Here is a 27533-nt window from a genome sequence, read left to right as displayed (position 1 = left end):
AAATGATCATTTGTACTTATTAAATTAATTTAATTCTCTGTTTTTATCTATATTTGAATTGAATTATGATTATGTGCTTAATCTAATTGCTCAATAATTAATGGCAATTTACTAGTACCTAATGTTTAATCATTATATTTAGATTCGTATTTTGAAAAATATGGAAATATGGGCTTCATTTCTTTGCTTTGATTACTCTAAAGTAAGCTTCAATTTCTTGTCAAAAGAATAAAATTGTACACTAGCTGTTCTGTAATGGTACCCGGCACTTACTTTACTTTTTTTTAGTGATGGTGTATTTGACGTCGCACCGGCACAACTAAAGGTGATATGGCGACATTCCAGTTTTGATGGCAGGGAAAGACCTCAGATGCTCCTCCGTGCATTATATTCATCTAAGCGGTCACCTTGGTAGAATTACCGACCTTCCGTAAGCCAGCCAGAGATTATCCATAGTTGATAGCAACCAAGAAGTCATAGATAGTCAACACGTGACCGGTCTGTCAGCACCAGGGTTTATTCAGAACGGTCTGCACACATTCAAAACATTTCGGATCAATGGTCATTTTACTCCACTAACTTAAGAGTTTGTGCAGAATGTCTGGAATAGTTTTCGAATTCCTGACAGTAAATTCCAATTTTAGATGAATTTCACAAACTTCGCTAGTGTCCGTGACAACCAATGTCTACTGTGTTGTTTTAACAAGGACTTTAACTTAAATGAAATCCTCAAAATGGTACCACAAAACACGCCCTATGATAACGGACGTGGAGAATTAAAAAAAAGTAATTAATTCTCTTAGAGTTTACATTATTTCATTTACTTATTTCACATGATTAAATATTCTTAGTACATCGCGTTTGACCTAGATCTTCCAAAATCGAAATTAAAACTGCTTGTGGCCGTCGTGCGGCTGTCTTTCATTTTTGCCAACGTAAAAATTCACATAGTATAATTAGTCATGCGAAAAGATCTAGAGTGTTTCACATGATCTTGAGCTCAATCATGTACCGGATGCCAAGTGGCACTACTCATATTATTGCAATGTGAAGTTTGGTGCAATTCCCAACCAATGATAAAAAAGAAGTAGCACAGCCGTCATAGAATTTGACAAATCAAGGGTAGTAAGTCTGCCGAAAGACAAAGAAACGGAACAGGCCGATGATACGCACAACAACGCTTTAGACTTATCACTCTTGAGGTTTGGTGAATTCAGCCAAAAGTTGTGAACACTATAAAATGTGACAAATTAAGGGCCATAACGTCGTTGAAAATGTCTTAACCGGAACACACTGGTAGTATGCAATGGGCTTGGTACAAAATGTAATAGAATAAAAAGACATAACTGTGCTCGAGGTCACTGATCTCTTTCATATAACTTGATGTAATTCTTCATAGAAGTATCGGAGCAGTTGCACGCGAAAGGTAAAATACGATAGAGCAGAGGCCATAACCAGAACATGTCGACAATACGCACAGAATGTACATTAAGTCTTGGCTCTGGTCACTCCTGTTATGTGGAAAACAGCCCAGATATTTGGGAACCATGCCAAAATGGTTTAGAAAACCCACCAGGGTCCCATATGGGTAGCACTTATATAGTACCCATATGGGCGACCATATGTGTCCCATATATGCTTGCTTGCTTGGTACCTGAGTGTACAAATATAATATGATTTTTGCAGTAACAACTGCTAACTGAAAAGTTTTCTATCCAAGATAAAACAACTGCAATTCAGTGTCAATGCTATTTAAGGCTTTAAAATTTAATATTTCAGATGTTTTAGTGCTTTGTAATTTGAGTTGTAAACTGCACAAAATTTTTCATTCTACAATTCAAATTGCTAGCTGAATTTTTTTTTTTCAATTCAAGATATACATGTTTATCTGATTGCGACTCAGTTCCTCGGAAGAAAGTATGGTTTAGTTAATATGATTTTACGCTTATAAGTATATTCAGTATTACAGTTAATGGTAAAGACGGGGAAGACCTTCTATACAGTCCATGGAATATGCCCAGGGAAAGCAAAAATACTGCAAAATTTCTTTCCTTCTCATACCAAGGTGTTAATTAGATTCTTACTGAGGGCATATGATTGCTAGCAATTAGCTTGATTTTAAAGTCAGCACCACTGCAATTATACTAATTAATCTTACATTGAAAATCAAAATGTTTATAAGCAGCAAAGTGACTCAAACAAACACTAGGGCATTTGGGGGAATTCTTTGAATTCAGTAAAATGAGGATGAACTTAAATTTGTGAGTCTCAATGTTAACGGACAAAAAGAAAAAAAAAACGATTAGAGTACCCAGATTTTGTAGAATTTATTGATTAACATGCTTTTGCTTGTATAGTAGAAACGCATACTGATGACTCTGATATTGTTGATATTGAGAACTTTGTATATTTTCCTAAGAATCGAAGTCAACCTTATTTAAGAAAATCAGGAGGTATTGGTTTCTATGCTAAAGAAAAATATAGTCAATATGTAAGCCCTATTTCTAATAATACAGATTATATTTTCTGGATTTCCTTAGATAAGCGTATGTTTAATCTTGATGAGAATGTCATTTTAGGCATTATCTACTTGCCTCCAGAAGGTTCACGTTTTTACAATGATACTGATTACAATATTTTTGAAAATGAAATTATTTCCAAATTCAATTTACATAAGTACGTTCTCTTAGCAGGCGACCTAAACTCAAGATTATCGGAACTATCAGACTTTATTTCATGTGATAAGCGTACAAATTCTCACAGAATTCAGCTTATTGATCTTTGTAGAAGTAATAATATTTTTATTGTCAATGGAAGGTATGGAAGAGATATTCCAGCTAGAATGACTTATAGGGATAAATCTATTATTGATCTACTCATGTCAAGTGCAGAATCCTTTAAAATTTGAAATGATTTTCAAGTAATCGAAACCGACACAATGTTCTCAGATGGTCATAGTGCTCTTTATTGGACACTGAACTATGTTAAAATTGGCTTAAAGCAAGATCCAAAGAAAACGAGTAACTTGAAAACCAACTGTAAGCCGAAATGGTGTGATGAGTTAAGTAGTGATTTTCAAGCAAATATCGACTCAAATCATGTACAATATATCAAGCAACTGTGTGATATTACTAATGTACAAAATGTTAATACTCGTATTGAATATATTACCGAAGAAATTCAAAAGTTATTTGAAAATGCGTCTACTCAAACTTTTCCCGGGCAGAACCGTACAGCATTTAAAAATGTAAATAATAAACCATGGTTTGGGCCAAAATGTTACCGAGCACGTAACAATTATCATGAAGCCAAATCACTATATAATACTTGTAAATCACATGATAATAAATTACGAATGAAAAATGCTAGTGAAGAGTATCAACGTGTAATGAATTATTACATTAATAAATATAAGCATGACAATACTAAGAAATTACGTAAAATGCAATGAAAAAATCCTATACAATACTGGAATTTCTTGAAAAGGCTTAAGCCAAAATCAAATACGAAGTCATCTCCGTCAATTAATGAGTTTATGAACACTTTAAGACAATTAATAGTAATCCAAATGATGACCAAGATATAACTTTGGATCAAACGTTTATTAATAATTCAAACCTAGTCATTAATAAAGAAATAACCCATGATGAAATTCTAAAATGTATTAATAAACTCAACAACGGTAAAGCTTTAAGTCCAACAGATAAGATACTAAACGAATATATCAAGAATACAAAACATATGCTTTTACCAATCTATAAACAGTTATTTAACATTATATTAGATTCTGGCCACATTCCTAAAGTTTGGCTAGAAGGGTGGATAATTCCAATCTATAAAAACAAAGGTTGTCCCAAAAGTACTAATTCATATAGACCAATCACAATACTATCATGTCTTGGGAAATTATTTACAGCTGTTTTAAACACTAGGTTAACCAACTATATGGATGAATTCCAATTACTGAATGAAAGTCAAGCAGGCTTTAGAAGTGGCTACTCATGTTCTGATCATTTATTTGCATTCATTAATTGAAATATCAAAAAAGCGTAAACAAAAACTTTTCTGTGGATTCATTGATTTTTCACAATGCTTTGATAAAATCTGGAGATTCGGATTATGGCATAAACTATTCCAACATTTGGTTAATGGTAAACTTTTCCAAGTCATACTTAATATGTACAATAATATGAAGTCTTGTGTGGTGCACCTAGTTGATAGCTCACCATTTTTCATTTCAGAAATCGGGGTACGTCAATGGGAGAATTTGAGTCCGATTTTGTTCTCCATATATCTAAATGATCTCCAAACATACCTAGAATCAAACGGTGCCAATGGTGTAGAATTGAAAGATGTTACGAATAATGAAACGTGGCTAAAATTATTAGTAATTCTCTACGCTGATGACACTATAATAATGTCTAATTCTGCAGAAGATTTTCAAAATTGTTTAACATCATTTAACTTATATTGCTCTGAATGGAAACTCAAAGTAAATGTTGATAAAACCAAAATAGTTATCTTTGGTAGTAGGAATGCGAGAGATAGATTTAATTTTACTTTGGGTGACGAACCGATCGCTGTCGTTGATTCTTATCATTATCTTGGTATGACGTTTACCAGCAATCGGTCTTTTTTAACTTGTCGTAAACATGTGACACAACAAGCCAATAAGGCACTCCACTTGTTATATTCTAGATGTAGTAATGCAGACTTGCTTGTTGATCACACATTAAAACTGTTTGATCACACAGTACTGCCTATCCTAACTTATGGGTCAGAAATGTTTGGATTTGAAAATTTAGACCTTTTGGAAAAGGTTCATAATACATTTTAAGGAGAATTACTTATGCCAGAAAGAGCACTCCAAATTATATGTTGCTGGGTGAACTTGGAAGATAACCCGTTTCTGTCACAATTAAAACCAGAATGATTTCTTTCTAGGTCAGGTTGTTATTAGGAAAACAGAGTAAAATCTCCTATATCCTATATCAATATATGCTTAATAACTATGACCAAAATTTTAAATGGATAAACAAAATTAAAGACATACTAAATTCGGTAGGCAGACCTGACTTATGGGTGAATCAAAATAGCACTCTTTATAAAAAATTACTCACTTACGTATTAAGATTAATTTAATTGATCAATATAAACAACAATGGCATGATCAGATGCAACTTTCGAATAAAGGAAAATTTATAATAGTTTTAAAAAATCTTTTGGCTATGAAAAATATTTTAATATTCTACAACGAAACGACTATCTGACACTTTTTAAGTTTAGAACTTGTAATACACGAATTCCGTCAGAAACAGGTCGTTATGATGGCACCGCTTTTCTTTACAGAATCTGCCCACTTTGTCAAACGGACTCTCCCGGAACAGAGAGCCATTACATTTTCAAATGTAGTTACTTTAATAACCAAAGGAATGAACTCCTTTACCCTTATCCTGTTATATTTCTATAATGGACTGGTCCATCTTTCAATTTGGACAGTACCACTTATTATTCAAAGGGGTTTTCACTGAAAATTTACTGACTGATTAGCAAACAGTGCAGACCATGATCAGACTGCACGGATGTGCAGGCTGATCTTGGTCTGCACTGGTCGCAAAGGCAGAATCATCTGCCGCCAGCAGGCTAAGGGTTAATAATCGGAACTTGACAATCGAAAACGATATTGCATTTGCAAAAATTATGAACTCGATAAATGAGAGAGATCTAGTAAACTTATGCGAATTCATTCGTGCTGTTTTGGCAAAATTCTAGTGTATTTTACAGCAATTAAAATAATACATTAAATCTGCTATTGCACTTACCGAAACAGCACGTGTAATAATCCAATAAAAATATAAATCCACAAGACAATGATTCATCAGGCACGTCTTTACATTATTATGGCATTTCATTAAAATCACATAATCAATGATCATTCATCAATTATCGTCAATTCGTTTTATGCAAAAATAGCGTAACAACTTTTAATAACCTTATTGACTTAGCACTACTTTTTATTATGAGAAAAAAATAGCCCTAAATGTAAACATATGTATATTTTTATTCAAGTCAATTCATTCATGCATGTAATTTGAATAAAATCATCTTGTTTGACAAATGACCATCTCAAACGTGTTTTAGAATGTTGAAACTTCAATATGCTTGCTGCAATAAACACCAATCCTTTTTTCTTTTTTTTTCTCTTTATAATTAATAATGACGCCTTTATATGCAACTTTAATACATTGAATATTTTATCAGAAAAAACATATGAATTCCCCCACCATCTGTATCAAATTTTGATCATGTATGCTTGAATTTGATATTGTTTAAACTTGTGCATCTATCTTTATGTTTACTACAGGATATATAATGTTATGAATAACTTTATTAGAAAATCCCCAAATTGTATACGTAAATGTATACTTGGGTTGTAATAAAGAAATCTGTCTGTCTGTCTGTCTGTCTGTTATCGCATTATTTGTACAGGCTGCCTTTCGTTCTGTGTATGTATCAATAACCACAATCAGCGAAATGAAAAAAGATTAGACTTTATATAAAAAGACACGGCCAAATCTTTTTAAGGTATTAGGTCACTAATAGTAATGTTTACAAAATGGCCTTTGCTTGGTATATTCTGAAAGGTAACCATGTTTTGCACTATTTTGCAAATTTTAAACAACTTTTACCGTGCCGTTTTTTTATAAATTTTGAATAACTTGTGGTATCTCCTCAAGCTCAAGTAGAGACAAATTTCAAAGTGATAGCCACTATCCAAAAAGTTTGCAGAGAACTCATTTTACCATTAATTTCAATCGAAGAAACATCAAGCTATTGGTAACCAATTATAAAACACAAAATAAAAATGTTAATATCATTTTTTCTACGGTGCCTCGAGTAAACGGATTTAATGAGACAGAATTCATACTTCAACATTGAAAAAATAAGGTCGAACGATGAGTTTCAGTTTTGAATTTTGCTTACTCCATTTAAAAATAACCTTAGGGAAGACGTAAAACCTACCTAAATTTCTTCCACAATATATAATCTAAGAGTGAAAGCAAAATAGAGAACTTTCACCGTGTGTAACTCAATATTTTTAAAGATGTGTAACTCTACCCCTTCTGTTTAAGTAGTAAATTCTCTTTGAACACCAAAAAATCGCTTATAAGATTAATCTTTTTGCATTTTTGTACAAAACATCAATAATAAGTCTTGAAAAAAAGGAAAATAAAGAAAAAAAAATTTGGTCCCAGTAGGGCTTGAACCTACGCCACATAAGAATTGCAGTAAAAGTAGGTTTATGGTAGGAATTAAATACTCTTCAAAAAGGAGGTTCTCTATTAGTGATCTAATACCTTAATATATAAATAATTTTGAGATTGAAAGATTGTTTTAAAATTATTACAAAGTGACAAGATATATTTTTCATCATAGTCATCTTAATTTTTCATCCCACATAATTATCATTTTAATTTGATTATCTAGAATATGTATAGATAATTAAATAATTTTGTTTTGTGCATTTTGATCTAATGTCATAGCATTTGGCTATTCTTGTTTATGTTGCCTTGTTTATTATTTTGTATTCTAAGAAGCGGTTGTAAATGAATACAGTATTCTCGTAATGTATTCAACGAGTGGCATGATTAATTGTACATTATTTAAAATGCAAACTCTGTATTGAGTCTGTAAATGTCCACCCTAAAGGACATCATGAAGTACATCATTTTAAAACAAAAATTAAAATATTCTGTAATACTCTTCACGAAACTTACATAGCTGTTTTCAGAATGCAGCAAAATATCATGTTAAAAGATCTATTTACTTAAATATTTTGTGTAAATCATACGTAAAGACATACAAACAACAACATTTATACCCTGCTTTCTTTAACTGATATCATTACATTATTTCATCAAATATATATATATCAATGACGAAATAACTTAAAAATTATTTAAGCACATTAAATTTGAAATGCCCATGTTCACTATTGTATTCTGTTAGTGGGTGTATCCGTGCAATAATAATGATTATTACATACTCGTTTCTATTCCCCGTTAAGTGACACTGGTACCGGAAACGTCAATATTTTTCCATATACTGACGCCTGAATTTCATATTGGGTGCGTGACGTAATTCAGTGTGTGTTGTTGCACTATTTTTTTCTATTTATTTCAGTATTGCCAATCCTATTCAGGCTATTGAATATATTTATGATATTTACGTAATATTTATACGTGTACATTCGTATGTAATAAAAAGGTTATTATCTTTGCATCGGGAAATATGCACTCGTTCTTCAGCGGAAGAATATTGCGCTCCTAAAGTCGCGCAATAGGTGTGTTTACAATTTGTATTATTTTATATGTATATATCGATGCCATACACATGTCATATATCTTACTTTTAGCAATTGAAATGAAATTCTTATCAGAAATTCTTATTATTTTTCATTTTAAAAAATATGTCACCATATATTAACTATTCATGCATTTCATGCTTCAGAATAAGTCTTTTCTTTATCTATGCATTAACCAATTGCTTTATAGTAAAAATAGTTTTTTTTATAAATCATTTCTATTGTAAATAAAACTTTGTTTCAATTTATTACTCTTTGTTAATAGTATTTTATTATCATACTAAAATGGAAAATAAAACTGTTTTAAAAAAGAAAAATGTTTATCTACTTTTATTTATCTATATAAAACAAATAATTTTCTATTGCAAATTCATATAAAAGAAATGTGTTCTCCTTATCATAAGCAATCTACAGATCATTATCTAATCATGCTTACTATCATGCTGATTTCTCTCTGCCACAGAGCGAGATGCATGTAATTATAATTATCTATTAATGATGCATGCCCTTGAGGTTACCTGGCTCAAAAAGAGCGATATTTCGGGCAAATTCCGAGCAGTGTATATGTAAATAAGGTACTATTACATTAGTTACTGTTCTTTTCGGTGTATCAGTTTTCAATTGACTGAATGAAAATCATCAGACAATTTTTTATAGACCTTGAGCTGACAATTGACCCTGCAACCCCCCCCCCCCCCCCCCTCCCCCATCCAGGGGGAATTTTCAACATTATGATTTTCTTAAACCTTATAGTAGTTTGCATTCACAGGCAAAAGTTTGCAAGTTTCTGTTGGAACTTTAATGAGTTACGGAGATTTAAAATACGTTTCCATGCACATTTTCATTTTTATTCACCATTTATGTTAATAAAATATTATAAACATGCCAACTGTTCAATCATTCATAATAAATAAAACATTTACACATGTTTATGCTTTTAAAATTGAAATTATCATATGTACATATATTTAGGTGAACAAATGTTTTATACGTAACTTACGTTATTTAGTTTGAAATCACTTGAACATTAAAAAATATATCATCATATATGATGTTTTATAAGTTATAAAATAATGATATTGGCCATAACCAGTATGAACTTCCCAAATGGAAGGTTAATTATATTATAGATAGAGGATATTTGTTTGTTTTGAGTGAATATGGAATATATCTCACTGAGAAGTGAGAAAATTTCAAATATTTTCACGAGCGCGTAGGTGAGATATATTCCATATTCACGAAAAACAAACAAATTTTCTTTTTATTTTATGCTCAGTTACGTTAAGATGTGCATTTTGCAACAATTTTTAATCTCAGCGCGGGAAACAGACGCGCGTAAACAGACATGACGTTATAAAAACGCACATAACATAAAGTTCCATTTTATTTTATTTTTTGCTGCATAACGTTATGAGATTCTTATTATGTGAAATGACTTGAATCGAGAAATATACTATAAAGAACAAAGTGCGACTACAATTTTCATCCTGTTTTAAGCAAATAATTTAAAATTCATACACAATGTATGAGAGGGGCGGAGCTATATCTCTCACAGTGTGAAAATATAGATTTGATATTTTTACAGTGTGAGTGAGATATGAAAATATTTAACTGATAGAATACAGTATTTCATTAGTTAGCATAAGATAAAAGCAGTTATTCCACACATATCTCATTATAACAAGAATTAAGGTCATGGGATGCCCATGGGATGCCCTGACCTCAGTTCATAAACTTCTGGGATGCCTTGAAAAACATACCAAATTATGAAGGCCCTGGGATACCCAGAGCAAGGACCATAATACTGACACTAATGCATACCAGTGGATACACATACAGACATTACTTCATAAACTCCTGGGTTGTGGAGAAACATACCAAATTATTTCGGTGTTGGGATACCCAGGGATGGGACTATCATACTCATACTAATGTGTACTATGTGATACCCCTTCTAACCTAAATTTCTACAACACATCCAAAATACCTAGCAAGACATACAAATCTGAGAAACTTAGGTTTTCTGGAAAGCTTGGCGGACAGATGAATGTAGTTTCTGCATCTTTCACAAGGATAAACATGGGATGCCCAGGAAGCTGGGAAGACCCCAACCCAATGGATGCAGTTTCTGCGTCTATTGCCGGACTGGGTTTAGCCTCTGCTGACCCATACCTGAAAAGGGATCCAAAGTAAGTGATCCATGATCCGGGGTCCCTTTCCCCAGGCTTCAAGCCCAAGAATATATATTCCTTAAACCAGACTGGTCCCGCGACAGGTCCCGAAATACCAATTCCCATCTGGAAGGGACTCATGCTTCAGCCAAAATACACTGGCTGTTTTGGTTAAATAAAGGCTGCACAGCCATATCTACCGTCAGTTTTAGAGACTTCAGGAGACCTGAACACATTGCAAAGACCCTGACAATAACCCCTCAAAGTCGATGTTTCCATGATTGTGTAAAGCCACAGTGACAAGAGCAAGGTTCATACGGTTGTTGTCATAGCCCGACCCTTTCCACCCGGATTGTGCACAGAAAGGGTAGTGTAAACTACCAATCTCTAAATGAAGGGATGAGAAAAACGGAGCTAAAGGACACAGATCTGTAATATACAGACAGTATTAAAGAAAATCACAGTATTCCAGATGCCATATCTACATAAGGATACAGTCGAGATTGACAACAAGTTGGATGAAGTGTGTACAAAAACATGAACAAGATTTCAAAATATAGTGACATGTCTGTTTCAGATTTAGCATCATTATAGTGCACTGTTCTGGGCAACGTCTGTATATATTGTAAATATGTCACTACAATGTGCATAAATAGATGACATATTATATTAAGTGTTTAAAAGAAGTTTGTGTGCGTAGGGTTCTCATGAAAATGTAATCATGAGCCATGTAAATTAGGTTTTAGTTTTACAGTTTGATTGTTAAATGTATGTGCAAAATATTTAAAACCAAAAAAAAAAAATATTTATTTTTCAAAGATAAATTATGTGTTCACATTACAGAATACATGAAAAATGTATAGTTTATATGTTAGGTAACGTAAATTTTAACGTAGATTGTTTTTAAATACATGTGTTTAAAGTTAAAATGCAAAGCTATGTTAAAACATATTTTGATTGAATTGTAAATACGCTATTTCTAAATGCTAAAGTACATTTAAGGTAACAGAACACAATAGATAACAGTTTGTGTGTTCGGTAACGTAAATTGTAACTTAGTTTGATATATAAATACAGTTTGAAATGTAAAACTATACTGGTAAGAACAGAATAGTATTGTGATGTTTTTAATTTTTTTTTCAAATGATAAAGTATGTTTTAAAGAACCTGAAGACATAAACTATAATTTGTATGTAACACGGTAACGTAAAATGTAATGTAGAATTCAAATTCAATGTAACATATCTTACAAGCTAGAGGCTTGTTAATAAGTAAATAGATAGTTGTATTACATGTAACTAAAGAATGTTAATATAAAATTAATATGAATATTTTTAAGAAAAACATGTTCGAATTATGTACAGTCCCTGGCTCGCGGATTGGACCCTAGCGCGGACAATTTCCTGAGCCGCGGGGATGCGCGTTTTTTCATGCATCTCCGCAATACATTTAACAGCGTCCGCCGCGACCAAATGCAATAAAATCGATTGCGGTGTCCCGCGATGACGGTCGCGGCGCATCGCGATGAAGTGCCGGTGGTTCGCGGTGAATTGCGATGATTCGCCGCGATTTACAGGTAAATGCAGTGGCTTGTTGTTATGTATACAATTAATTTAAAATTTCAACACTATCATGGGATAAGAAATGGAGAAATTAAACAATGTTTTATATTTTTGAATCATTTCTTTCTTTCTACTTCTCTATTTCAGGTGTTATTTCCATTAACTTATATAATTTAATAAATGCAAGAATTATATTTTCAAAACATCAGGGTTATGAAATTTAATGTCATTATGTCTTTGAACTTGTATAATACATGTATATATACATGTTCTACTGTATTATTTGTTAATTTATTTAGACAAGATGAAACTAAATAGTATTTTGTATTTTGCAAGCATTTATATATTCTAACTATTCTATTTCAAGTATAATTTCCATTAAATTCTATAATTTCATAAATGCACAAAAGACTGTCACTGCTTTTAAAATTCCCGCGTTATGTAATTTCATTGGACTCGTATACTATAATTAGCTAATTCATTTTAACCAGATGATTTTGGTTTTGAATAATATTGCAACAATATTTAATAAAACACTATTTATGTTGAAGTAATTGAATATGTTGATGGCTGAGTTGCAAAAATACATCACACATCCAAAATTCGATTTCATTCATCAACGTATTGTGATCGATAATTGCCCCAAGTGCAATGATGCCCATTTGTTTTAATTCCGAGATATGAATTTAATTATAATTGATACTTATTTGAGTGTTTCATGCTATGTTCTAAATTTTCCATTGATCAGTTCGTTAACCAATAAAGATGTTACTAGTCAAGCATTAAGTACACGTGAAAATTAAAGACATGAAAACAGTCATTGTTCATCATAGTTGTGATATTGTGTTTAACTTAAAAGTTACAGAATTACGCTGGAATTAAAAAGTAACCTATAATGACACTTCGTCAACGGACGAATCAAATTTCGCATTTTCTTGTAAAATACATGTGTGACGACAAGAAACAGATCAGGAATTAAAGGACTTATTAGAACTAACGATGAGGTAATTGAAGATTTCACTTCGTTATCTTATATCTTATTATTTTCCAGGAGGTTTGCATAATATGAGCCGCGCCTTGAGAAAACCAACAAAGTAGCTTTGCGACCTGCATGGATCCTGACCAGCCTGCGCATCCGCGCGGTCTGATCAGGATCTGTGTTGTTCGTTAACTGTTTCTCTTACTGCAGTAGGTTATGAAAGCGAACAGCTTGGATCCTGTCTAGACTGCGCGGTAACAAAGCCACTATGTTGATTTTCTCATGGCGCGGCTCAATTATATAGTGAATTAATTTTTATCAGATATTATCAGATTACGAGTTTAAAAATCATATATTTACAGCTTTCTGTAATATTTTAGTGATCAAGTCTGCTACATGTAAATAAGGCGTTGAAAGTGTTACATAGTGAAATTAATAATATCGAAAATGATTTTATAATGTATATAAAATATCTGCATTTAAAACGGAATTGATTTTCACCCGATAATGTTCATGAAACTTTTGCAATAAAAATGATTGATTTAATAAAAACTAGAAATATATATCATGATAACAGATAAATTTTCCATGGATGCAAAATAAAAATCATAGAAATATTTTTAAGTCAGTGCTTTAAACTCCAACAGAAATACGTATGTTTTCATTATATAAACTAACTTTTACACATTTATAACAACAATGTATTTACGTCCGATACCTTCCATTCAGATTACACGCCACGTCTGTATGTCATATCGATAAATATGTTACTCCATGTACTTTACTATTCGCATTATGGTTAACAATTTCGCTTTACTGTATTTTTTAAATTGACGGCATTTTGTTATTATTAAAGATTTTTTAATTCTGTTTTTTGCCTTTCCTAGCCGAAAGTCCAAATTAAATATCCGCATTAATTTCAATTTATTTACTTTTTAGACATAATAGCTATTCACGACCACGCTGTATGAAATTTTACCGGTAATTTTACTGAAAATATGCCGTTTTTAAGTAATTTTGTTTAGTTTAATGTTGATATCTTAATGAAAATGCCCTGTCAATCTAGCTGTATCTATCTTTTATCGATGTGGAAAGTTGGAAGCAAATCTATTGGATAATAAAAGATCTACACGCATTTCCTGAGTACGGAACACCTCAATTTCGCGGTATAATTCTTAGCCAAAAATTACCTGTTTACCTGTTGCCTGCTTTCGGTTGCCTGTCGTCGTCTGCTTGTTTACTGTACTTCCTCACTTCTGGATTTTCCTATGTCATTCCTACTGGATTTCTTAAAGTTATTTGAGCCGTGCCATGAGAAAACCAACATAGTGGGTTTGCGACCAGCATCCGCGCAGTCTGGACAGGATCCATGCTGTTCGCTTTTAAAGCCTATTGGCATTGGAGAAACTGTAACGGAACAGCATGAACCCTGACCAAACAGATTGTATGCGCAGGCTTGTCTGGATCCATGCTGGTACCAAACCAATTATGTTGCTTTTCTCATGGCACGGCTCATTTCTTTTTAAAGTTTTATTACCTTTGTTTCTTTTCTATGTAAAACATGTAAAAACTGTGTAAATTTGGTTAAAACTGTTAAAACTAGCTACAATTGGATAAAATAAGAGTCGGCCTTTGCCGAAAACGAAAACACAAAGACTCTTAATTATGATTTTTATTGTGCCTAAAGATTTAATAAAATTCTATTATAAAATTATATTTAAAACTAAGTTGGTAAAAACAGGTGACCATCCTTGCCGAAATGTAAAGTGGTTTACTTAGAAAGTACTTAAACAACGATTTCTTTATATATTTTATATAATATTCTACAACAAAAAGGCCTGATATAATTAATGTATGTTCATAATACATATCACATTGTGCAACTGTTTCTTTACAAAAATAGAAAAGTGTCAAGTGTCAAGTACGTGTATTATACAGTATTTGACTATGCTTAAAATATTGATGACAATAAACAGTATGAAAAGTGATACTTCCTGCAAGTGTTAAACGGGTCATTTTTGTTTCTCCAACCTCGGTACTCCACAATGACATGAGACAGTTTATGCTATATATTGCTTATATTTCTGTTTTATTTTGCGAATGAATATAAACATTAATCCTCAACAGGAAATCATTAAATTTCAAATTAAAGCTACAAAATTCCAACGCCAAGCCCTACGTGTAAATTTTGAAATTTATCCAAAAGGTAAGATAGGAATAAATTTTAATTTGTTAAATACTATAGATATTTACTAAACTAATGGAATGACACATCAACATAAATTTTATTTATTTGTTCTTAAACCCTATTATTTGTCCATTTTAACAGAAAAAACTAATGCAATTATACATGTAACATTAGTAGAGAGTTTATATGTATTAAAGCTACAAAATTTACCTGGATTTCGCGGTGATTGCCGGTGGTTCACCGCGATCCATCGCAATTCACCGCGACCCGCTGAGATTATTCCTCGTGACTCGCCGCGGGCATTTATTGATACTTCTATTGCGGTGTATTATATAATCACCGCGATTTTTCGCTCTTGTCAACAGCCGTTCAATGTGAAAAAATCATCGCAATTTTCCACTCAAGGCAAATATTTGTGCCGGTGGTAACGAGGAAAAAGGCAAAATCCGCGAGCCAGGGACTGTATGATTGAAAAATAGCACATTTTGGAAGAATGACGTAACATTTTAAGACTCGCTAAAATCAGATTTCTCTTAACTTATACTGGAAACCTATATACTATTTTTTGTTGAACATTGAACTTTTTAATGGTAACTTCACTTTTTGATTACCTGGTCATCTAAATTTGCAGTAAAAACTTTATGCAAAAATGTTTGTTTTTTAGGGTAACGTATCTTTTTCCAATATTTTTCTTAATTAACATTACATTTCAGACATTAAAATTTAATCAGATTGCAGCATCTAGTATAGACCTTGAAATAACATATGCAAACTTGAAATGATTTACTAATATAATGATACAATTTGTCTTTAAAAATTGATGAAAAAATTATAGGTTTTGAGGGTAACGTACTTTAAAGCATGGTTACGGAGAAAAGCCTCGCTCGCCAGTTGCAAACTTTATGCCAAAATGTTCACCATACATTGGGGTTTCAAAAACATATGGTCCACAAAATTCCCCTGTGGGGGGAGCAAAACCACTTCTGGCTCATGTCTATTAAGGTCATAATTATTGTCTCAATTAAGAAAAAATGATATAACTTCGATTTTCACAATAAACATTCGTGTTCAAGTCATCAGTGACTTGGTGGCATGATACATACATACAATGTATATTATCATGTTATATTATATATCAAAACAGGACATTTGAGTATGAACACTCAGTCTCTAATACATGTTAGAATCAGGCTGTAAATTTACTTATAAGCCTAAAATTTGTAGTTAAATCATGGCATCATTAATGCGTTCATTCATGAATTGGGAGAGAAAAGGATTTTTGTCTTCAGATTCGACTATACATTGACAGCATTTTGAAACGTGTTCAGCTACAAACATGTCAACAACTAGCTTAATACCAACTCTGAAATATTACTATTGCATGTATCATCAGAATTATTCACTTGTTTGTTCCGAAATTAGCCGAGTCTATCACTGGGACCGCTAAAACACATATTATAAAAGTTCATATAGCGATGCGGAGTCAAGGGACTTTGCTTGGCGCCAGGAAAGAAATGTCGGGGCATACTACCAAAACAGCTTACAAGTTACTAGGGAATTAATGTAATGGGATAGCATTTCGTGTGAATTATTCATAAATATCACGAACTTTGATATTTTTGATTGAGCTTGAAGTGGTTGAAATCGCTGATTTCAAATAACTTGGCCCTCATCGACTTTGGATTGAAACCTTGCCTTGAGTATAGAATTCTTCCAGTGATAAAACCATCCAGTTGGCTCAAGGAATGTCGGTTGTTCTACCAAAGCACTCACCCTTGTTGAAATCATACCTAGAATGGTTCCTAGGGTCATCTTTTACCATTGCGCCTTTGACCTGAATTATGCCGTTGTGGCATTAATTCTAGTAAAATAAATTTATAGAGAGTACCTGCCTATGTTTGTAATGTAGAGAATGTAGTTTAAAAGGTAAGACTAAACTTTCTGAAAACAATAAGAAGGGCAAACAAAAACAGAGCCATACATCGCAAAGTAAGGCAACCGCTAATGGAAACTACGGCGGGGAGATACAGTAGACGGATTGCTTTAAATAACCTTCAATAAGCAAATTTCCATTCTATAACATACGTGAAAGAGAATTGTAAAGTGAACAAATAAGAAGACTAACATACATACAGGGTTATATAAAACATTACGGACAAAAATAATCGAACGGCCATCTACAAGAATTAATCTATTACCGATTCCATATTGAAATATCAAAAATGTGTTGCTTACAATCATTTGTTAAATGTGCGTCTAGAAAACATGTCAATATACCATTAATATGGCATTTAGTATAATTTGGATAATGACAAAGTTCAAAGTACTCAGCAAAGTTCACAGTCATAAGTCACCATTCCATAATGCCAATTTGCATAATTAGTGGCAGTGATTATATCGCCGTTTCCCAGCAGTGTCATAAGTGTCTAATCACATGAATTAGGAAATCCTAGTATTCATGTAACCCAAAATTGATAGTTGTTGGTTGAATGGAATATAAACTGCATTGCTTGCACAGATACACCGATTACTTCAGATTGGTTAACCCGAAGTGAGCAAGTGTACATCGTTTAGTATTCTTCGCGTTTTTTCTGTTTCGATATGGACACATATAATGTTCTAAAATGAGCTGTAGATAAACGGGTAAAGTAAAACCATGATGAATATAAAGTGGTTAATTTACCTTTATATTGCCAGTAGCACATGTAGAGGTAAGTTGTTTTTGTTATATCTTTTAAATTGAATATCTTTGTTTCTAAACACGAGTTATTTTGGACATTTGGTTACTTTTGGGCCAAAGATATGCCTCGATGCTTTTAGAAGAAGTGTTGCAGCGTCTTCAAAGTGCGGAATTTCATGGATACATTTTATGTTTTGACTCCATAAATATAATTTACGACAGCAGTGACGATACGTTTCGTGTCAGCGGGAAGAAAAGAGACCAAACAATCACTGATGTGGAAAATTTCACGTTTTCTTTCCACTTTATTTTTTCTTTGCATTTCTAGGAAATTGATCATTTGCCACTAAATTTAGAACGGATACGGTAAGATACATCTACACCTGCTATATTACCCGATTAAAAAAAACTCAGTGCAATAACAAAATGACAAAGATGAAAAGAAATAACTTACCGATCTCGCTTATTTCGTCAACATTGGCAATGACTTGCAGTACCTTCATTTCCTTTTTTTGCGCAAACGGTACCGCAGCCATAGTTAAGTATCCGTGTAGGGGCTGCAAGATAAACTCACAATGTTTACAATGTCTACTGTATTTAAAGTCCATCGTGTAGGTGACGGATAAAGATGGACTGCTGGATAAAGCAAAACTTCCTTCTGTAATATCATACCTATACAATGGTAGAATAAATCTGTTTCTAGAGCATAGTGTGTCTGAAAGGTTACAACAAGACACAAATATGTTCGTTTGAACTATTCATCTTTTTACAAAAAGGAAGTTTGTTAGCAAATCCATGTAACTGTCAAGCCTGTGTATAAAGACCGATCTCTGGAATCACATATGCAGGAATTTATATGCAAATGTTTCTTCATCGTAGGTTTTACATGTTTTACACATGATATAAACACAATATTGGTTTTTAGTGTAGGATTGAAATTAAATGTTGTTATGTAACAGCAATTACTGTATACTTTGCAAACAAACTGTCAGTCCATTATATATATATATATATATATATATATATATATATATATATATATATATATATATATATTTCGCAAACAAACTGTCCGTCCATTTATGGAAACTGTTTTATGGTTTTTCAGCGTTGGTTCATGCTGCATCTTTGTATAAGCCGACGAAATTCCCATACTCGAAATGCAGACAATCTTCAAATCAAGTGACCTGCGAGGCACTGCACATTTCTAAAGGTAAAATTTTCTATTCTTCTTTTTTGCTATGACTGGCTTTGAAATCTTAAAACACTTTCTGCTTTGTTACAATTATAAAATTCACAGCAATGCGAAATTTACCTATGTATATCGTCATTAAAGCCTAAATAAGTCAAATTCGATACTGCGGAGCGTATTTGATTTATACATTATTTTTCTTGTTCAAAACAGAAAGACGTGCTAAGAAAAGCTTATGGCCGCCCGGTCCGTTCGCAATACCAATGACTAAGTTCGGATGTCCCGAGTCGCAGTCACAAGGGTGGTCAACAGGTGGTATTTTGCTGAAGTCGGGTTATGGATACATAGCATTGGCTGAACACTTCTCAGGAGAAACACTGATCAGTGAATTTGATAGAAATGTATGGTACCTACAAGACGATCCCTACAATCTTTATTGGAAGCTTAAGTTTTGTGTCAAACTTAAACGAAATCAGGATCTGGATACCGGAACGTGGATCCCTGGAAATTATAACATTTATATGAGTGGAAATGTCTGTCCAGAAGGTTAGTAGAAAGAGATGGTAAACTATTTAATACTATGTGGGATAAAAACAACATCATTTAATCTTATATAATCATAGTAAAAGTAAAAATGCTCCAGGTTTATGTCCATTTAATTTTTTGTTGTCAGTAGTAGCAATAGAAAGAAGAATTAAAGCGATTATTTGTGTTTCAAATATAATCAGTCAATGAATACATTGTGAAAAATATATGAAGAAATCTCTCAAAACTTTTAGTTACGCTACTGAAATTTGAAATAAAAATGTTAGCTTTTACGGTATCTTACATATTCAAGTATAAATTTATATTATATTACTTTCGAGAATTTATTTCAATTGCTTTGTATTTTTTCATTTTATACTTATTTTGAAGTAGGTCCCTTTCATCTATAAATTGTCGAGATATCTTGAAATAAATGTAATGATATATTTCTTAAAAAGACTTTAAAACTCAATTACTGACAAACTTTATGTTACGTAAACACGATAATTTGCTATTTTTACTACTTTTTACGTTAAAAGTCGAAAATCATTTATCACGCTTTCACTCCAGGTAAACTGTCTCAATTATAAATATCTATATTTTGAAGTTATTATTCAATCTACTTCAGCTATATCGCTATTGGTAACGGCGACGGGAAAATGTCTTTATTGCCGCGGGTTCGATTCCCGACGCGGTCATCTTTATTTCTTGATTTGGAATTTTCAATATATTTTAGAAACAAACGTTCATATTCTAATGTTCATAATATGACGAAGCTTCAATTTAAAAGAAAGTTTTTAGCCAAATCTGGAGGTCAGTGCCTTTAAGAAAACTTAATTTTGTTAGTTTTCTTAAATTTAACCGCTGAGCTGATAACAGTGTGAAAATAAACAGTATACTGAATATAAAATTGCACTGGAAAATGTGTTCTTAAATGCTCCTAAAATGCCCCAGAATGCAGGAAATGAAGCGCTGAATTTCAAAATTTTCCAAGGGGGCATGCCCCCGGACTCCCTATCTGGTCGGCTACTTTTCTATTTCAGCCTGTTCAACAAGAACTTATTAACATCCTATTATTTGTAAACGGTTACATTCACAAAAATACATCGAATCGTTTAGAATATAAAGACATAGCAGCAGGAAGAGTTAAAATGTCTCTTATAATATGAACAAATCTGAAATAACATATATCTGTATACTGCTTTACGGAATCTACGAGCTCTTTTATATTTACAGGATTCACAAAGTTCAGCCGAACACGATTCTTTTCAAAACATACTGTATATGGAAATGTCCCAAATTTCACACTTGGCAAGAACTATGGTATGTATAATAGACCAATAGTTTTCAAAGGACATTTCTTTCATAGAGATATAAGTTATTTTGTCTTCTTTTAAGACAAGAATTCTTACGTTATAACCGAACATAGGAGACAAAGAAAAGCATTGGAAATGACAATAGTATTAACAGAAGACGAGATCAATAAACTAACTTAAACCACAAACATATTTAAATATTGCAAGACAGTGAGAAGACAGTGAGATTAAAAACTTGGGTGGTTCCCATCACACTTGTAATGAAACAAAATATCAACTAAAAACAGAGTATCTGATGCAGTCAAGACTGAACGTAATGATTAAAAAAGAAAAGAAAAAAAAAGAGGAAGAAACGGGTTAAGTGTAGAAATTAATTTCTTAGTCCTTCATATAACCAATGATTATTTTACAAATGTGAATTTAATGAAAGTTTTGTTTATATCAATAACTGACGTTCTTTTATTTTTGAAAGTCAAGTAATATGCAAAGAATGGAAACTTGCCTTATGCAAGGATATCTATTAGTTTACTTCGTTTGTACTTACACATTTGTGTGGAAATGTTGTGTACATTAAATACAATAAGGATGTGTTTGTATATGCATGAGAACACTTCATCAGAAACGATTAGCTTCACCTGACATACCAAGAAGTTTAGAGTAATATCATATGCTGTTTTAGAATGCCGATTTTTTTACATAGTGAAATTCAGTAACATTACATATATGTGCTGTAGTAATTATGTTTCTATGATACAATTTTCTATTTTTTCACTTTTAAGGTATCGACTATATGAACTTAACCATGTGTGAACGGGTCTTAACCAGTAGAGAAAATGAAACTTTACCACAAATTTTTAGCATGTTAGAAACAGTTTTCATGCTTGAAAAGGCAAGTCAGTAAATTGCAACAGCACTCTTTAAGTGCCATTCGGACAGCCACAAAACAGTATCTTTATATTTGAATTGAATGCTACCATATTTTCAAGTCCTTTGGGATAATGGAGTCCATCTAATCTTTATGTATAAGAGAGTTCAGCTTAAGGAAGTGCTAAGCCAGGTATTACTAGTTTCGCTATCTCTCGTGGCCGAGCAAATAAATCATATGTGCAGATCCTTTAGAAGCAAAGAATGCATCCAAGCAAAATAACGGCACACTCGGTTTGACTGAGTCTGTTCATGAGAGGTTATGACATATGCAACGCCCCTTATGCCCTCTAGGACGGGCTTAAGCGGAATTCTATTATAGAATTTACTCCATGATCTCAAGGACCAGAAAATGTAACAGCACTGAATCCAAGTATGGGGACAATTTGTACGGCCGCCACACGGCACTTGAAGATTGCTGTTGAGACAGTTAATAAATCATATGCGGAGACACAAAGAATGCAACTTAGCAAAGCAATCACAGACTTGGTTTGACAGAGTCTGATAATGTTTGTAAGCAACTTCTTCAAAAGGGTATTTCAGGTATTTTAAAGCAACAGTAAGACCCCTGTTTTTCATCAGCCGAAGAAAGTCAAACCGCATACAGTACCTTAAAGTTTACAGATATACCTTCTTAAAACCGAACCTAAACAGTCGTATAGGCATTACCACAATCTTTATATGTACATAACTTATTTAGTACCAAATTAATATAATCTAAGAATATTTTTTATATGGCTAGCAGTAAAACAATTTCTTAATTTACATTTTGTTTTTTACTCTGTATGGCATATTTATGATACTTATCAGAAACTAACACTTAAATATATCGCTTTCTGTTCGTTTAAATGTAGCGAAGAAACATCAGCTGTCCTCAATTGAATGGAACGTTGATTACCGAGGGTACGTTACCTGACGACAAAGAAAACAAATATTGCTTTAATACTCCGGTCGGATCGCCAAAGGGTACGTAGAGACAGCTTTAAATGCTTTTTTAACAAAATTACTCAGGACAACGTTAAAAGCAAACGTGTTGTTTTTTTATTGTTCAAAATGACTGCTTATTCTTGATGCAATTTACGAAGCAATTATGGTCAATTGAAGAAAAATACACTTGTTGGAAAACAGATACTGTTTTTTAAATTAAATATTAAATGAGCCGCACCGTGAGAAAACCAACATAGTGCGTTTGTGACCAATATGGATCCAGACCAGCCTGCGCATCCGCGCAGTCTGGTCAGGATCCATGCTGTTTGCTTTCAAAGCCTATTGCAATTTGAGAAACCGTTAACGAACAGCATGGATCCTGACCAGACTGCGCGGATATGCAGTCTGGTCTGGATCCATGCTGGTCGCAAAGCCACTATGTTGATTTTCTCATGGCGCGGCTTAAATGTTTTATGTACATCTAATTCAGATACGACAGACAATGGAATGGATTTTGATGATATCTTTGAACAAACAACAAATTCTGAAGAAAGAGCTAACCGAATGAGCGATGAATCTGAAATTAACTATGCAGGTATAAATACGTCTTTGACAGGCCAACCCTCTTCCCCCACCCCAAAAATAACGTATCTTTGTTTCTGATGTATTTCTACTTTGATTAAGAATATTATGCTTATGCTTATGAAACAGTGGACGTAGAACGAATTATCACTATTGAGCTAATTTTAGCTCTATTCTTATATTTTAGGGGCCTCCATAATTCATTTTTATATTTATCTATATTTTTTAAAAACAAAACCGTAGCAATAATCAGTTTCATTCTGTTTTTAGAGCTGACGTCAGATTTCAACATATCGAAAGGTTCATTCCCACCTACAGGTATGCCATGTAATAGCCGACTTTACTTGTTACTGTACTTGTCACCGTTGAAGCTCTTCTAGTTCCAACCAATCATTTGGTCACTACGTACACAAACAGAGCATGTTTATTTCTGACACTGAAATAAAGTCAAAAATCTGCAATCTTACAAGAACAAAGCCTCCTCAAAACGAAACCATTACGCAAATATGAGCCGTGCCATGAGAAAACCAGCATAGTGGGTTAGCGACCAGCATGGATCCTGACCAGCCTGCGCATCCGTGCAGTCTGGTCAGGATCCATGTTGTTCGCTAACGGGTTCTCTAATTGCAATAGGCTTTGAAAGCGAACAGCATGGATCCTGACCAGACTGCGCGGATGCGCCGGCTGGTCTGGATCCATGCTGGTCGCAAAGCCACTATGTTGATTTTCTCATGGCGCGGCTCATATGTATTATAGAAGTGTAACCTGTTAAAACTTATACAAAATACATAGACAAAGTGAAACAACTAGATGACAAGGACGAACCAAACAAATAAAGAGTTGAGGCCCATCTTAAAACAGCTGATCGGAAACACATCGCATGAGGTTTAATCCGGTTAATGGTGCACAAAAACGCATTGTTAACCCTTACAATCGTTTAAAGCTGTACGACAACGAAAACAAAAGCTGACATGTAAATCGTTAAAATGCGTAACGACAAGAAAAGACACAAAAAGTAAGTCCCAAAATTTTCGCGTTAAAAGTACATACGTATGGGTTCGATGCATTTGCAGAAAGTAGATCAATAGGAAAACACCATAAAGGCTCAACAAAATAATTCAAAAGACGAGTATTAAGGTAAATTAGTTTCAGTTGGTTTTGGGAACTGCTTTTAACGGACCTTAATATCTATTCCGTCAGATAAAATCAAAGAGATAAATTTAGCTTTTTACTGTAGAAAGACTGTTCACCAAACACTGGACTGCTTCCAAAAGATCTTCTTATAGATTTAAAAAAGACTGTTTCAACACCAGTCTTAAAATGCCATGAGGAGGCGGAGCCGCATCATGAGAAAACCAACATAGTGGATTTTCGACCAGCATGGATCCAGACCAGCCTGCGCATCCGCGCAGTCTGATCAAGATCCATGCTGTTCGCTGACAGTTTCTCCAATTCCAATAGGCTTTAAAAGCGAACAGTATGGATCCTGACCAGACAGCGCGGATGCGCAGGCTGGTCTGGATCCATGCTGGTCGCAAACCCACTAGGTTGGTTTTATCATGATGCGGCTCCGGCGTCTTTGTCTAAGTGTGGTTATATTTTATTATTCTTTGGAATCATACAGTAAATTCAATTCCGCTTAAGCCTGTCCTAGAGGGCATGAGGGATATTGTACGTTTCGTTTTCTCCCATCAATAGAACCGATCAAACCGAGTTTACTATTATTTTGATTGCTTGCCTCCTACGTTTCCGAAGGGCCTTCTTACAGATATGAGCCGCGCCATGAGAAAACCAACATAGTGACTTTGCGACCAGCATGGATCCAGACGAGCCTGCGCAATCGCGCAGTCTGGTCAGGATCCATGCTGTTCGCTTTCAAAGCCTATTGCAATTAGGGAAACTGTTAGCGAACAGCATGGATCCTGACTAGACTGCGCGGATGCGCATGGTGGTCTGGATCCATGCTGGTCGCAAAGCCATTATGTTGGTTTTGTCATGGCGTGGCTCATATTATTTCTTTAACCTTGCCAGGTCATAATCTTTTTTGTAATAAAACGTTTTAAAACTTTACTTATTGCAATTCGAAAACTCCACAATCGTGCGAAGTTTCGATAAAAAATTGCTTTTGTTATAAATTGAAATAGAAATACCTTTTAATTACTGTTTTTATTTCTTAACCCAATACCAGCGAGAACACTAAGATTGAGACTAAGATTAATTATAATAAGCTTTCTGATCCTGACAGATTTGTTAAAAGAGTTAATTGGTAATCTAGTGTTTACGCTCATTGTGGCATTATACGTAACTACGCGTTCTGGCATATCAAAGTAATTGAAAAATATGTATTCTATAAATGCTTCGTGGAGGATATTCCCATCTAAATGACGAAAGTTTATTTTCAAACGACTTTAATCACCCCTCTCATTTTACCTTTATATGGAATATATCATCATGTATAACGATATGTAAATGCTAAAAAGATGCAACGGTATAAGAATTTTTAGCTTTTTGTGCATACCGGACTGGGATTTCCGTTTATTCCACCAATGCTGGAAAACTTTATCTAACACCCCGGGACATGACTGTCAGGCTGTAAATAACGTTTGACGTACAACATCTATGTAGTAATTTCGTGCCGCAGTTGTTATTTTTATGCATAACCTCATAAAATTAAACAAATATTAACTAAAAGCAAATAGCAATTGTCTTGTTTTGCAGTCATGTGGATTACTGTTGACAACAATACATACCTGATGAATAAGGGGTCATTTTTGAGTAAAGAACATAGAAGATTAGTCTGGTATCAATTTGACTTGATGCGTTCATTAACTGTATCCAAAATTGAAATTTTGTTTGACTACTACAAGAACAAAACTTCTACGAAGGTGAGAAAATTAAATTGTTTTTGGTATTTAATATATTAAGTAAAATACGACATGACAATAGCCGTAGTTAAAAATTTGCTAATGTTTAGTATGTATATGTAATATGAAACATAGGATTAGAATATGTTCAGCTGTAGAAAGTAGTGGTCGTGTTATAACTGAAATATAATGTACGAGTGTGATATTTTTTTGGATTTTTTTCTATCGTATGACAACCCACATTAATATCCTGCAGTTTTTGTTGTTTGACAAAAAAAATGAGCCGCGCCATGAGAAAACCAACATAGTGCATTTGCGACCAGCATTGATTCAGACCAGCCTGCGAATCCGCGCAGTCTGGTCCGGATTCATGCTGTTCGCTTTCAAAGCCTATTGCATGTAGGGAAACCGTTACCGAACAGCATGGATCCTGACCAGACTGCGCGGATGCGCAGGCTGGTCTGGATCCAAGCTGGTCGCAAATGCACTATGTTGGTTTTCTCAAATATGTAATAATTGCTAGAGTAAGAGAAGCCGTCGACAAACTGCTCAAAATGTTTGTTGAAACGCTTTAATTTTGCAATACTGCTAATATCCAAACGATAACAATAATGAATATTGAGAGTGTTGATATTGATCAGTGTGGCATTTGACATTTATACATCAAACTATTGTTATAGACAGCATTTCATTACACTATAATGCTGTAAAACAGGCTTTAAATGTTATTTGTTTTATTGCATAAAGTATACTGAGATAAGATAGAATGACTACTGAATTTCTAGATAGGGTCAGTATGTGAAAATGTTTATGTTAGATAAGTATGATTAATATTATCTATTACAATATTGATTGTAAAAGATATTGCATGCACATATTGCAGGATATAATCGACAATATTCCGTTTATAATCTGCTATTATGATGATGTCAAGTGGAGCTTTCTGGACCTAGAGGCAACAGTGTGTAATACTGAAACAAAGTACACCTCATCAACGTTTTATCTTTTCATGAGGTACATATAAAATAATAACAAATTGCACCCCATTAAATTTATTTATGGAGTAACACAGGCACGTGCCCATGTGTGTGTGTGGGGGGGGGGGAGGCGGGACCCGCCCCCGCCCCCAGCTGGCTGGCTAGTTACGATTTTTATTACTACGGGCCCCTCAATTAACAAATTTATACACCAGCGCAATTGGCTTGATTTGACCGCAATACACAGGTTAAAGAGCCATGTCCGGTAGTGGAAATTAGCC

General features: G+C 33.6%; 1 protein-coding gene across 1 annotated transcript in view; it reads left to right on the top strand.

The window, feature by feature from the left end:
• Positions 1-19359: 19359 nt before the first annotated feature.
• The window catches only part of LOC123538057 (uncharacterized), a 28594-nt gene continuing 20420 nt past the window's right edge, over positions 19360-27533 (top strand). The window contains exons 1-7 of the mRNA XM_053529746.1: positions 19360-19683; positions 20899-20985; positions 21758-21871; positions 23320-23424; positions 23682-23729; positions 26130-26296; positions 27159-27289. Coding sequence (XP_053385721.1) covers positions 19401-19683; positions 20899-20985; positions 21758-21871; positions 23320-23424; positions 23682-23729; positions 26130-26296; positions 27159-27289 — 935 coding nt within the window. The 5' untranslated portion in view covers positions 19360-19400. The remainder of the gene's footprint in view (positions 19684-20898; positions 20986-21757; positions 21872-23319; positions 23425-23681; positions 23730-26129; positions 26297-27158; positions 27290-27533) is intronic.

The sequence above is a fragment of the Mercenaria mercenaria genome, chromosome 18, assembly GCF_021730395.1.
Source record: "Mercenaria mercenaria strain notata chromosome 18, MADL_Memer_1, whole genome shotgun sequence".
Classification (NCBI taxonomy): Eukaryota; Metazoa; Mollusca; class Bivalvia; order Venerida; family Veneridae; genus Mercenaria; species Mercenaria mercenaria.
Note: the sequence above shows the minus strand (reverse complement) of the source record. Positions and strands in the feature narration are given on the sequence as shown.